At 40.8% G+C, this 14,514-nt stretch overlaps 1 protein-coding gene across 6 annotated transcripts in view; it reads left to right on the forward strand.

Moving 5' to 3' along the window:
• Positions 1-14,514, forward strand: part of NBEA (neurobeachin) — an 844,329-nt gene that overhangs the window by 260,528 nt on the left and 569,287 nt on the right. For 5 of the 6 annotated variants that reach the window (XM_074959554.1, XM_074959563.1, XM_074959572.1 and 2 more), the window contains exon 11: positions 7,251-7,359. The exons of the other annotated variant lie outside the window; for it this stretch is intronic. In XM_074959554.1, the coding sequence (XP_074815655.1) occupies positions 7,251-7,359 (109 nt within the window). The remainder of the gene's footprint in view (positions 1-7,250; positions 7,360-14,514) is intronic. 6 annotated transcript variants of the gene reach the window in all.

Here is a 14,514-nt window from a genome sequence, read left to right on the forward strand (position 1 = left end):
TGTTCCATTGCAGTTCTCCACTGGCTCTAATGGCCACAGGTACTACAAACCTGTGGGTGGATATGAAGGCTATGCTCCCTCTACTCCTTCAGGGACCTACTTCTCTAATGTTGGAGATAGGAGACATAAAAGGAGGAGAATTGCATGCTGCATGAAACATCTAATACCTCAGTACTGTCCTGAGGGCCAGTGTATGTCCAAGTGGCTTACTGAGTTACAGGGACCTCAAATCAGACCTTTCTAATGTACCAACCAACCTGCCAATGTTGCAACAGTTGTAATTTAACCCTCCAAAGCAGACATCCTGGATGATGGACAGACGGTAAAAACCCATATAGCAGTTCACCAGTTTTGCTATATGGGAAAAGTCCCTTTCAGATCTCAAAACTGGGAATCAGCCTAGCCTCTGGCATTGAAGGAGATCCAGCAACCAGATTATGGGTGAGAAGGGTGGGACTGAAACATAGTGCCCTAAATGGCTACTTCCCAGGAAGCAGGCAGTAGCAATCTTCCTCCCACTTCATCTCCTGCAGGGAGGAGGCACTTTGGGCCCATTACCAGTCCCACAGTCAGTGGCAGCAGTGGTAGGAGGTCAGGCTTTGATGGCTGAATCCATAAGAACATAAGAATGGCCATACTGGGTCAGACCAAAGGTCCATCCAGCTCAGTATCCTGTCTACTGACAGTGGCCAATGCCGGGTGCCCCAGAGGGTTTGAACCTAACAGGTAATGATCAAGTGATCTCTCTCCTGCCATCCATCTCCACCCTCTGACAAACAGAGGCTAGGGATACCATTCCTTACCCATCCTGGCTAATAGCCATTAATGGACTTAGCCTCCATGAATTTATCCAGTTCTCTTTTAAACCCTGTTATAGTTTTAGCCTTCACAACCTCCTCAAGCTAGGAGTTCCACAGGTTGACTGTGCGTTGTGTGAAGAAGAACTTCCTTTTATTTAATCCAGAATGTGATACCCTTCTCCCTAACCTGCAGCACAAGGAAAGGAGAAGAGGATGGGAAGGGAAAGAGGAAGAAGCATCTCCTTCCCTCCCGTTCCTCTATACACATTGAAGGCAAGTGGAAGTGGGGCAGGGAACTTAGAAAAGCTAAAGGACCATATGGAGATCAACCTAACTATCTGCTCCTGGTTAAGATCTCATCTGAACACATGCACAGCCCAGAACGTCTCCACTGCTCCACCATTGAGTAATAATAGGAAGCATCAGGGCCTTTCCTATTTTATGACTAACGTGTTTTAGAAGGCATGATTAAATCTGAACAAGTCTATTTAATTAGCTGAACAAAAGGATGCTTCCAGATATGCACAGCAGGATGACTTCAACTTTAGAGTCCTGATACAATTCTATTTTGCACTCTGTAAGTGGGTAATTTTCCCAACCTGCACTACAAACACAATCAACACAGTAAATAAGGTCCAAACAAGACCTCTTCCTGTGGTTTGATCTTATTAACGAAGAAATGAACAATACGGTAATGAAGATCAGCTTAAACTGTCTCCCTCTGGCATGATTACTTCTAAAGTGATGAGTCACCTACTTCACTGAGTCAGCAAAACTCATTTAACTCTTTCCAAACAGCATTGACTCTTGTTGAAAAAGTGAAATGTTACAGGCTTCTACTGGTTTGTTACCTTCTTTATAATTATCCCCAAATCACAGACCTTCATCAATATTGTATTTGTCAGTGGATTGGAAAAGTGAACTCCAGGTAGTTTAGTACATTTCTTTGTCAAAACTGAACACAGCTTTTAGGTGTAGGACTATATATATTTTTCTTTTATATTAATTTTCTCTCTTTATGTCTAGCAAATACTAGTGAATATATTAACTTTTGATACAATAGATGGTGCTTTTGTGTCCTCTGAGAATTATGAAATGTGAATGGGATCAGTTTTTAATGAATCCTCTCAAGTTAATACAGAATGTTGCAGTTTTCCATCCTTTCACATCTCCTGCTCAATGTACATGTCACACTGCTAGTGGAGACTGAGACCTTTGTAACAGCACTTCCTTCTGTTTCCATCAAACCTAACTTTGATAATTTTCTTACATCCAACTGCCTAAATAATGTACAGTCCCAGGGGACAGTTAGCTAACTTAAATGTGTGTAGGAAATGCTGGTGGGCAGGGGAAAAATAGAAGAATTTAGGCACAACATGACTTTTCTCTATTAAGGAATATTTTCTGTTTTGTCTCAATGGCACACCCTCTCAAGCTGTTATAGAATCAATTTCCATAGAATCTCTGAAAGCAACAGTGGCCAAAGTTTCTTTTAGCATCTTTGGTTGATTTGTGGACTTAAAACTCTCCCTCACTAATACAGACCGTGCCATGTTCATCCATTGCTTCATTATCTCTGCAATGTATTATTATTACAAACTTCCCCTCTACTCCCCCCCCCCCGAGATTTCTATTGAAGCATTTGTTGTTTGAAATGAATAAATGATGTGTCTGTTAGGTGATTTGGTTTGTAAGAGACATAGTGAAATTTCAGCCCATTTAGGAGTCAGTTCTCCAATTAATCAAGTGTTTTGGATCCATAAAGCAATAATAAATTGCTCTCAAAGGGGGAAACAACATTCATTTTAGAGTTTATTAAAAAGAGTTGCCTATTGTTCATTGATTCACTCAGTCTAGACCATACAGCTGGGATCTTCAAATGTTACAAATGAATTGTCTTTATACGTGAACGTGTTTCGGGGTTTCTGACTAGGCAACTTGAAGGAACTATACAAGAAGCTATTTTGATTGAATTACATGTCACAAGCAAAGTTATTGCTTTTTTTGTTTTTTAAGAATGAGCATTCTCACATTCTGGAATTATGAAGCCAATTATCCAAAATCTGTTTTTTTTACGACTGTAAGCTATCAAACTATCCGTCTTCTGTTCAAAGGGTGGCATTGCTAAGTAGCTTTTCAGAAAAGATTTCAACAGAAGATGATTTACACACAATAGGGATTAATATTAAATCATGTTTCTGAATGAAGGAGAGAAGTTAGATAATTAATGTACTGACTTTATAATGCATATGCTAAAACAAATTATGTTGTGCCTAAATTATATAGGAAAAATAGCCAACAAGTGCAAGTATAAGGGATATTTTTGTCTCCCTGTTGAGCCCAAAAGTTATTCCCATAGCACATACATTTTCTGATAAATAGCTTTTAATCAGAAAGGTGAAGATTTCTTACCCTTCCAAGAGTATGCTCATTGGCACATTTGTGGAAAAAAAAGTTTGTAGTAGATTATTAATGTAACCAGTTCAGGTATTTATCATGATAAAGTACATATAATCCCTGAGAGACTATCATCTCCATTACTTGCTAATTCTAGAATAAGAGGTGTAGCATCATCCATTGAAAAGTGTGGCAAGTTCGTGCTGTGGATTGAAAAGTACTGCTGGAAACATATTCTGATGTCCTGAGATCACCACATTTTTCATCAGAAATTACAGTATCTGTTTTCTTCTGTATTTGTTTACATGTATACTTGCCATTGTGTATATCATATATTTTAGCTGTTGTGCAGGCAACCTGATGTGTTCTAGATGGGACATGGTATAGAGGAGATGTAGGAATGGGCTGAAGTATCCTTTATATTTGCCTTTGTATGTAGGGGAGTTGGAAATAGGCAAGAATGGAGAGAAATTTTATATGGCAGTGCACAGAATTTTGCAGGTTTAATGTGAGCCCTGCAGCAATCCAATGCATTTTAGTTACTGGTAAGTTTGTTAAATTCTGTTTGAAAAATGTTCATCTTGGAAGATGGCCTTCTAAACAATATTACTTCCATTATGTCAACAGTAACCATTTTTAAAGCTTCTTTTGGTCTTCATGGTTCTGCTGATAAAATTAATTTTATACTTAAATTCTTTAAAGTCTTCAGCTATAGCTCATTTGCTAACATTTTGAATGGCCGACTTAATACAATTAACTGTTAGTTTGCCTAGCTCGAGAAATATACACTATTAAAAACTAGGGGCCTAATCCTCTGATGAGATGATCCTTACCTTCTCGAACAAGACCCTTAACATTTAGTGTCAGAGAGAGTGATTACTTGTTTATTCTAGTACTATCTATGTGCTTGGTTGGGAAGTCCGTCTCAATAGATGTTAAAGTGGAACTTACGGGTTGGGGGGGCGGGGTTTGAAAGGAAGTAACTTTCAGATTTGTGTAATTGTTAGATTCTTCAGGTAGGCAGATGAAACTTTCTATAGTGTAAAACATACATGTTAAATAATGTACAGTGTATAAAAGAGGAGAGGCCTGTCTCTGTCCTCTTTTCTTTAATTAATATTTTGTACAGGAGCTCTTATTTAATGTAGTCTCTCTCTTTCTCAAGCCAATGACTAATAGGTGTATGCAAGACTTCCACAACAAACTGAGGCCAAGCATGTAATTTTTCTGTCCTTTCCTTTAATCATTTCATTTCTATGCTGTATGTGTAATGGCAGTTTAAAAGCAAGTATTTGTGAAGTGGCTTTACAGATCTTTCTTATATCATTTGAGATGTTAGGCACCCCTTAATAGCTCTGTGTTCTGTTTAGTAAGATACATAAACCATTTTTTCTCTAGTTATGTTTAACTGTGAGGCTAAATGTAGTCAATTCTGTTGTGTCTTATACGGTATTTGCCCCAAATTTCTTGATGGTTATATCTTTAGGTGAATGTGAGATGGCTCTGTTTAACCTCTGATTTCTGTGGTACTTGTCATTTTCATTATTTTAGGTTTGCAGTGGCCCATTAACATGTTCTCTCTCAAAGATTTGATTATACTGTGTATGGTACTAATGGCTTTCCCCTATAAAATACCATATTTGTTTATTGTGGTGGTGGTTGTGGTATATATTTATATTATGGTAGTGCCGAGAGGCCTCATATGAGATTGCGGCCCCATTGTTCTAAAGACAGTATGAATATACAGTAAGAGTAAGTCTTTATCAGTGAGCTTACAGTCAATATAGACAAGACAAACAAATGGTTAGAGGAAAAGAGAGGTGAAGTAACTTTGCCCAGGGTCACATAGTAGGTCACTGGCAGAACTGGGAAAAACCCAAGTATTCTGAATCGCAGTTTAGCCCCATATGAAATAGTCCATCAACTATTATAATTTCTTATAATAATTTCTAATTTTTATATCAATCCTATTCATGATTATAATTCTAGGACCTAATCTCACAATGATTTATGCTTTTCCTTAACTTTGCACACATAGTGAGCAGTCCTGTTGAAGTAAAGAGGACTATTCACAGTGCATAGTATTAAGTACAGTATAAAATCTATGGAGGATTGGTATATTAGGTTGTGAATAGGTTAAACAATTATATTTCTAAATGTAGGTCAATCTGAAATGTTGTATATGTCATTTTTATGCAAAACACATTTTGCCTCACCTGAGCTTCTAGAGAGTAAAGTTGTTCGTTATAGATATCCTTAATAAAATACAGTGCTTTTCTATCAGGATAAAATATAAAGCTGATAAATTTAACCTGATTTGAAATGAATGACAATTATGATAGATTAAAAGATTAAAAGATTTTGAGTACTGTAATCGGACATTGTCTGTGTTCTTTACTCCTGACAATTTGTAGAGAATACTGTGTGTGGTTTTATACTGATTATTGTGACCATACAATAATAAAGCAAGACAAGACACTATATCCTGTTCACAGCATACATTCTGACTACACTGTGTACTTTCATCTCAGCGCTGCTCACCAGGAATACTGCTTCCTGTTTCCCTCCTCATGCTGATAATTTTTTTGGTGCTAACCTGGATTACCTGGTCTCAAAATGTATTCAGAAATAAAAAGTTGTGTTTGAGGAGGAGTAGAACCTTTGGCTGGTTAGTTTCCTTAAGTAACATTTAAATTTGAAAAGTGTAGGGTTGATATTTTCTTTAATTCATTCTTCCAGAGTTGCTAGTATACAAATCAATTTTCCAGGGAGAATTCTTATAACAAACTAAATATATGGAGACAAATAGATATTTTCCTGTAAATTTGAATGAATTTTTGTTACTTTCTTTTTAGAGTGGTTATATTTAAGGCCCCTACCTTTGGTACACTACAGTTCATTTGCAACCATCCTACAGCTCCCTGGCTTATTTAAAAAATCTTCCTGTGAAAAAAATGTGCTCCTCTTTTTAATCTCTGCCATGAGTTCCTATTTTCCCCCTTCTTTGTACTTCTGAGCAATAGGTGAATGCATTTCTTTCCCTTCCTCTGACCCCACCTCATTAATGCATTTCTTTTCCTTGCTATGTTGCTCTGACCCAGCTTTGTTGTTTGATTTTTCTTCCTCTCAATTAATTGGTTTCTCATAAATCCCTCTGTCTATCACCCCGGGTCCTCACAATATATATTTTCACCTTTTTTTGGCAAGTCTGTCTTCTATATTCTCTCCCACCTTTTCTTCTGTTCCTTCAAATAGTAGGCTTTTGTGACCACTTTTTTTTGTCTCTCTGTCCCAACTAAGCACCTCATTCACAGAGAGGGGCTGAGCACTACTGGCCTGGAGGCTGGTTTCCTTGATTTTCCTGGACTGGTCTTTTCTTTACACTTCTCCCAACAGGTGAAACTGATCTTTAGTCCATACTAAGGTGCACATTGGACCCTGTTGTGTGGCCAGATATTGATGTCTGGACTCTGTCCTCAGGGTTGTTGGGGAGGAAGTATGAAGGAAACACTCAACACCACTGCTCCATTGTGCTCTGTTCTGGATAGTATTGCCTGCGTGAATACATATCATCTTTAGTAGTACCATAGAGACTGGAATGATGTATAGCGGCCACAAGTTTGGTCTGAAATTTACAAGATTTCTCTTAATTTTAAAGTTTAAAAGATTGCTGTGGCAACCCCCTGTCTACACCAATCTAGCTCTGTCAGCTAGATCTTACTCATCAGTTCCTGCCTCATCCAACTGCCCAAGACTTTGTTAGCAGGTTCTGGAAGTGGGTGTTTAAAACCTGAAGCAGTCCTGGCCAAAGTAGGAGAGTTGACATAGATGATCACCACTCCCAGTTTGAATATGATCGCAAAAGTAATGTAATATGTGAATAATTGACTAAAAACTATTCAGCATAAAGTGTGAAATTTCTCATCTCATACTTAAAAATAAAGTTCACTTTAAGCCTGTTTCTTCTCACTTAATAACTGATGACTAGTGAAAACACAAAAGATTGCTTTTAGAATATTTTAAATCTGATTAATGCCTGTACTTTACATGCAGTGCCACCCTTTTGGCTTTTCTGGTCGAACTTCTTAAGAGTTCAGTAGCCATGCAAGAACAAATGTTGGGTGGAAAAGGCTTTTTAGTCATTGGCTACCTCCTTGAAAAGGTAAGTCTTACTAATATTATTCTTAGTATTAATACTATCATTCTGAAAACCTAGCTGACTATTTTCAGTCCTGTATTTTTGTGGTACTAGCCTTTTAGTTCCCTGTGTTAGTAAGTATCTAGGAAGTTCTGTAATTTGACTATTTTATATGCTGTTTACAGGATGCTTTTCTTCTTTTCCGGCCTGGTAGTTCATGTCATATACTAATGTTTAGAGATCCCTTTTCTCTTTCCTCATATTTATTAGTAACTTCCCTTTAAGCTTAGATAAGTCTTACCCCTCAAACCCTGTGTAAAACTGGAAAGCCAAGTTTAAACATAGTGGGCACTCTTTAAAAGTTCCTCCAGTTGTTTATTTTTCTAATTTCATTTTATTTATACATACAATCCACATTAAAAGGAGTAACTATCTCCTCTTCTAGGCATCCCTGAAAATTCCTTTAAATATACAGTTTTGAATAGACAAATGCTATAATGTTCCTTGAACCATTAATTAACAAAACAGCAATAATAAAGAATGGGCTACCATCAAGAGCAGTCTCCTTCCAAAGTCTTCCCATTCCTTCATATCTAGGAAAAACAAATGAGTCTTGCATCATGTCCTGAAATTCACTAAGCTTGGGTTATTTATGATTGGATGAGGAGTGAATCCGAAACCTGAGGAGTTCTTGTCAAATGAGCTCCACCAGCTTCCTCCTTGACTCAGGAAGGAATGGACATTCTCTACCAGTATGGACCTAGTACTTGTCTACAAGTAGTTGCCAACCAAGAAGAACATATCATCCAAACCCATGCTGTTGGAACAAATGATCCCAACACCTCCAAGCAGAGATGTAACATTTTTTTCCCTCCAGAACTTACCTTGCTCCCATGGTGCCAGATAGTTCAGACCAAATTCTTGTAATTTAGTCCACAGAGTAATTTACCCCATAATGGAAGTATTTGTACCAGCAGCCAAGTGGAGACAGTTTAGAATAGCCAAGGTGTTCGCCACTTGAAACAAAATCGCTGACAGTTAGTAGATGCTGTCATGGAGCAAAATAAATGGAAGCATTCTTTCCTTGTACTGCCAAAGCAAAAGACTTTAAAAACACCTTAATGAGCCCTAGACTTGGAACCACTAGCATTGTAGTCACCCTACTGCCTATTCCAGTTACTGTAAACTTAGGTGACCTATGATGAAGGTGTGAAAGAGGAAACTTAGGAAAATTCATTGACAGTTGGGGACAAAATGTGCTATAAAATTCCCTCAAATCATAAATGTGGGTCTCTTAATATAACAGTATTTTCACATTAAGCCTCCTGAAAATTTACTGGTTCCATTGGTTTCTGAGGGTGGACCATCAAAAATGGCTTATCACCTTAGGAGAAGTGAGTTCCAACGTGAAATTCAAAGAAGGCAATGACTGATCTATAAGGGTATAATTTCCACCTTCTTTTCCATTCTGAGGATGAGATCAAGTTTGACCAGCTGCATGAGTTGAGCTGACAAACATCTGCGATAGTGCTATCAGTGCCAGGATGGCCACATACACGCTTTATTTTAGATAGGATAATTTTTTTTTTAAGACTGACTACAAATCCTTATGTTTCAGGGCATTTGCAAATCAGTAAGTGATTAAGTTTATGAAAGCGGCAGAGAGTCCTGTGGCACCTTATAGACTAACAGACATATTGGAGCATAAGCTACTTCGTCGGACTCTTTGCCACTTTTACAGATCCAGACTAACACAGCTACCCCTCTGATACTTAAGTTTATGAACAAACTTCTCTTAAGAGCATTTTATTCATAATTCAGTTGCTTTCCTTGCCAGATGGCTTCTGTACTGTGGAAGGTGGTGCAAGGTTAGTAAAACACTGGGAAGCCTCTGGAAGAATGATAAAACTCAATTTGTTTAGTCCCTTTGGAAGTTACTTTTATTTTAAGTATGGTGATCTAGGCCTACAAGTGTGCAATAGGTTTCTGAAAGTGTTTAAAGGATATTCCAAAACACACAAGACACAGGGTGAATGAAAAGTGTCAGTCCCCCAGAGAGAGATTTTTTTTCTGACATACATCAGAATGCCTTGCTTTTGGATTCTTCTGTACATTCATGTTCTTTTTATAATTCATGACAATGGGAAAAAGGGACTGGGGAGAAGTAAAGATCAACATAAATATTCCTGAACAATGTTAGGGATTTTATATTGCCACCCCTCACCGTGGTGTAGATTAGTAAAAGAGATCAGGTTTGGTCTAACTAACCCCAATCTAACTGGAACCATTTCCTTAGTGTAGATGTAGGTTAACTCTTTTTACAGCAATTTACCTGGTTGAGGGCAATACTCAGAGACTCCCTACATGGTTTCAACCAGATAAATTTAGGTAAAATTTTTTAGCTAGCTGTCACAATTTGAGCTGCAATCCAGCCAGTCAGAGGTTGTGTCTCTGCCTACCCTGTAACCCTGGGTGCCTGTAGCTGTGGCTAGCAGACAAGCATGTTGCAGTTCCCTGAGTGTCTGTGTGCTGTGCAGCCCTGGTCATCACTCTGACCCAGCAGCCTGCCTGTAACACAAGAGCCCAACTCTGATATCCACCAGCCTGGGTTACTGCTAGCCAAGTGACTCCAACACACTCTGAGTACTGAATTTCCCCAAAACTGTCTGCCCTGTAGTGTCCAGCCCTCTTCTGGAACACTCAGAGAATTAATAAGGTTTGTTGCTCCTTTAAAGAGACAAAAGCACAACAGCTTATTGTCTCAACTGGAGTTAACAGTCATTTCAATTAAAAACAAAACAAGTTCATTAACAAAAGTGAGAGGTTTTAAGTGAGTTCAAGTACAAGGGATAAAGACAAAATGGATGCAAGCAAATAAAAGTAAAATGAGCTTTCTAGTGGCTATGCATTGTAGCTCAAAAAGCTACAGCCTTGGTTCAAGGCAGATTTTGCACCAATCTTTTTCTTTCCAGCCATGGCTCACTTTCTCTGTCAGGACCGTCCACAGAAGTATGAGGTGCTGGTTTCCTTTGTCTTCCTAGGTGAAAGATCTTAGCCTAAGCAGATTTCTCACCTACATTCAGTTCCCAGAGAGGTTTATTCTCCTTGGCTGAAGGACTTATCTTTCTCAGCATGCAAGAGCTCTTGCCCCTTGTGTCTGTTCAGTGTTGGATGTCAAGATAGTTGCTTCTTTCTCCTTATATTTTCCCAAACTCACTTTTGTCCTCAGACTCAGTATGACCTCATGTTGTTCTTCCCTTTCTGTGGACTTCCCAACCCCCTGCTGATTTGTATGTAAATAAGGGGCTTCCATTGTTTTCATTCCACAGTACTACCTTCCCTCCTGACTGGGGGAGAACCTGTTTCTCCCTGTGTTTGGTCACAGAGTTTAAACCATAATATCAAATATCCATATTTTCTCATATAGTGTTAATACATACATGCCACAATAATATTAATTACCAGGGTATCATTAGCTTTCAGAAAAGACCTGACTTGATGGACTTTTATAATACAGTAACATTTTATATAATCAGTTGAGTCAACTACTTATCATTCAGTGTTCAGACCCTGTCTCTATATAGTCCAGTAAACCATTGAAATATATTCTCAGATAAAGTTCCTTTGCCTGTTCTGGAAAGAGAACATGTGATCTGGTAAAGATTTCATGCTGGTTCCTCCTCTGTTGGTGATAGATGAGTCATTACCTCCTCCCCTTGTTAGCTTGATGGCTTTGTTTACCTTTTATGTAAATACATCACCTTTGTCTCTGCCTGACAACCAGGCCAGTCAGACAAACACCACATGCCTTTGCTAAGGCAGACTGTGCTTATGCATTGCTTGCCAAACAAATGTTAAGAACATAATTCTAGCACATACCCATAACTCTTTGCACACATCACATAAGAATGGCCATGCTGGCTCAGACCAAAGGTCCATCTAGCCCAGTATCCTGTCTTCCAACAGTGGCTAATGCAGGGGCCCCAAAGGGAATGAACAGAACAGGCAGTGATCAAGTGATCCATCCCCTGTCGCCCATTCCCAGCTTCTGGCAAACAGAGGCTAAGAATGTACATATGTACATCATAGAAGGATATTAATGATTAGTGAGTTATTAGTTTTGCAGTGATATATTACATGGCATCTTTTGGGTACGTATCATTACAACAGTATGTTAGATGTAGTGAGTATGTCAGGCTTGACCAGAGGTGCTAACACAGAATCATGAATCACCAATGGGCCTCTGTGTCACACCTACATCTAGCTAACCTCAACCCTATTTCCTTATTTAATCAAACCCTTAGGAATATTTGGCTTCTTTAATAAATCCATGTGTGGGTATTTTTTGTTTTGAAAACCTTACCGTAAAAGCCCTCATGAACATTTCAATGGGGAAATAGTGGGGGCAGTTATAGTCTCATTTCTATCATTTTGTTAACCTTTGTCTAATATGAATTTAGTAAGTACATTTTCACGTTCTGGTTCATTTTATAAAATTATTAAAATACACATTTAATTTCATAATCATTTGGAAATGCTTCATTCTTCCCTTACTTTTAAATCAGAAGGCCTTGCCATAGTTCAGGTCTAAATGTGCCATATAGGACAGCGAGTCCCTACCCTTCTCCCCCCCGTTCACTTCTCGGGTGCCAGATCCGACATAACCAATGATGTTGAACAAGCCTCACCATGAGACTAAGAAGCATGGCCATGGGCATAAGGGCAGGTGCCCATCCAGGAATGCCCACAAATGCTACATCCCCGAACTGTCATGTGTGTATCCGGCTGCCCCAGCTCCTAAGCTGCTCTGGATGAAGTGTAAAGAGAAGCACAAACAGGACCCACTGGTAAAATGCCAGCTCTGATCCCTGCACTGCCGGTGTCATCTACATCAGTTGGACCCTTGGCATTGTTTTGCGAGGCCCCTTGCACTCCTGACCACATGGCCCCACTGTTGTCTGCTAAGGAGCTGCTTCTCGCTTACCCAGGCTCCCCCCTGCTTTTAAGACGCCCAGACTCCTTCGTCCTACCTTCTCTAGGGGATGAACCCTTACTGCTTGTACCAGAGCCCCCAACGGTACTGATGGCTCCACCATTCTCAGCACCATCCTTCAAATCTGAAGGTTTCTTGGAACCAGAGCCCTCATTCTTTTCATCTTCCCCCCCCCCCTCCAATCCAGACTCAGGACAATGACTTCCTCACCCCTCGGCTTATGATCCTTCTGCAGAGCAGTGGTATGCAGCCCTCTGGTGCCTGGCGACTCTTACTGTTGGCTCGATTGCCACCCTGCCACTCCTACTGGACCCGCCCCGCTCCATACATGGCTTCCTACCACTTGTCCCATTGGTGTATGTGGAGGAGGAAGGAGAGGAGGAACCGGTACCGCCGGTTCCCACGATGCCTCTTCCTCCCCTGATGAGGCGATCATCCCAAATTCCCTCTCCTCACCTGATGACCACTGCCAGTACCAAAAGCTTTTATAGTGTATGGCAATGGACCTTGCACTCCCATTGGAGAAGGTCCAGGACACCCGACACCAATTGCTGGATATCATGTAACCCCACAGACTGTCAAGAACTACTCTCCCCATCAACAATGCTGTCTTGCATCTGGCTCAAATGGTGTGGCACGCTCCTGCTTCCTGTGCCTCCACCCCTAAACGGGCTGAGAGATGGTACTTTGTCCTTTCCAAGGGTGTAGAGTTTCTCTTCAGCCACCCTCCCCCAAACTCCCTCATGGTCCATGCCATTGTGGAGTGAGGCTGACAGCACCCTCAAAAATAAACCTCCCTCACTGCCAGACAAAGCAGCTAAAACGTTGGACCTGCTCTGCCACAAGGCCTACTCCTCCGCGTGCCTCCAGTTCAGGATTGCTAATTACCAGGCTCTCCTGGCAAAATATGATTTCAAGAACTATACTAAATTAGCAGAGTTTAAAGATTTCCACCCTCTGGACTGATAGCAGCAATTCCAGGTGCTCCTTGATGCGAGCCACCTGGTCACCAAGGTGGGTCTTCAGGCTGCCATGGACGCGGCTGCCATGGCCTCCTGCTCACTTGCTGCTGGAGTGGTGTTGCAGAAGGACTCCTGGCTGCAATACTCTGGGTTCCCCAAAGAGGTCCAGATCACGACAGAGGACATGCCATTTGCCCAAAAGCTCTTCAGCAAAAAAGACTGAAGAATCCTTGCACTCGCTCAAAGACTCCTGCATCACACTCTGGTCCCTGGGAGTTTATACTCCAGCTCTAAGATGTAGACAGCAACTGTACCGTCCTTGCGTGCAGGCCCCCTATTCACCATATTATCACTGTCAGCAGGAAGCACCATGTCGCCAACAGTGATCCCAGAGACCATGCTACCCAGCCTCCGCCACAGTCACCTTCTCAGATCCACCCCCACCCCCAGCAGCTGGCCAAGCACCAGTTTTGATATTTGTGTCACGATCTGTGACCCCCCTCTCTACTCGTCCCGTGCTGCACCATTCTGCACCTCAGAGAGCTCAACACCTTTGTTCAAAAATCCATGTTCTGTATGGTGACACGCTAGTTGATTTATCCCATCCCCTTCCCCTACAAAGCCTGGTTCATGGATCTTGACATGAAAGATGCCTATCAAAAGTTTCTGATTCCAAGTTGAGCCCAGCCACTACCAGTTCGGGGTGCTGCCTTTTGGCATAGCGATGACTCTATGAATCTTCACCAAAGCGTTCTCTGTCATAGTTGCATGCATGCACCATTTTGGCTAATCCATCTTCCCTTACCTGGATGACTGGCTCCTTGTTGAGTGCTCCCACCAGACCCTCCTCTCCGCCCTCCATGCTCTCCTTGCGTCTCTTGTCATTTGATTCAACGTGGAGAAATCAGTTCTCATATGTACCCAGACCATTGCCTTCATTGGAGCATGACTGTACTCTGTTGCTGCACAAGCCTTCCTGCCGATGGACCACTTTGCCCCCTCATGACCCTAATCACAGATCTTCACCGCAAACCCCAGGTCACATTCTGCTACTCTCTATTCTTGGCCACATGGCAGCGTGTACCCTTATTGACACCACACTTACCTTCACATGTGTTGCCTGCAACTCTGGCTCCTCTCCATCTACCAACCAAACACAGAGCAGCTAGACAGCAAAGTCCTGATCTCACAGCTGGTGTTGACATCCTTCACCTGGTAGACTGA

Source organism: Natator depressus, chromosome 1 (genome assembly GCF_965152275.1).
Source record: "Natator depressus isolate rNatDep1 chromosome 1, rNatDep2.hap1, whole genome shotgun sequence".
Classification (NCBI taxonomy): Eukaryota; Metazoa; Chordata; order Testudines; family Cheloniidae; genus Natator; species Natator depressus.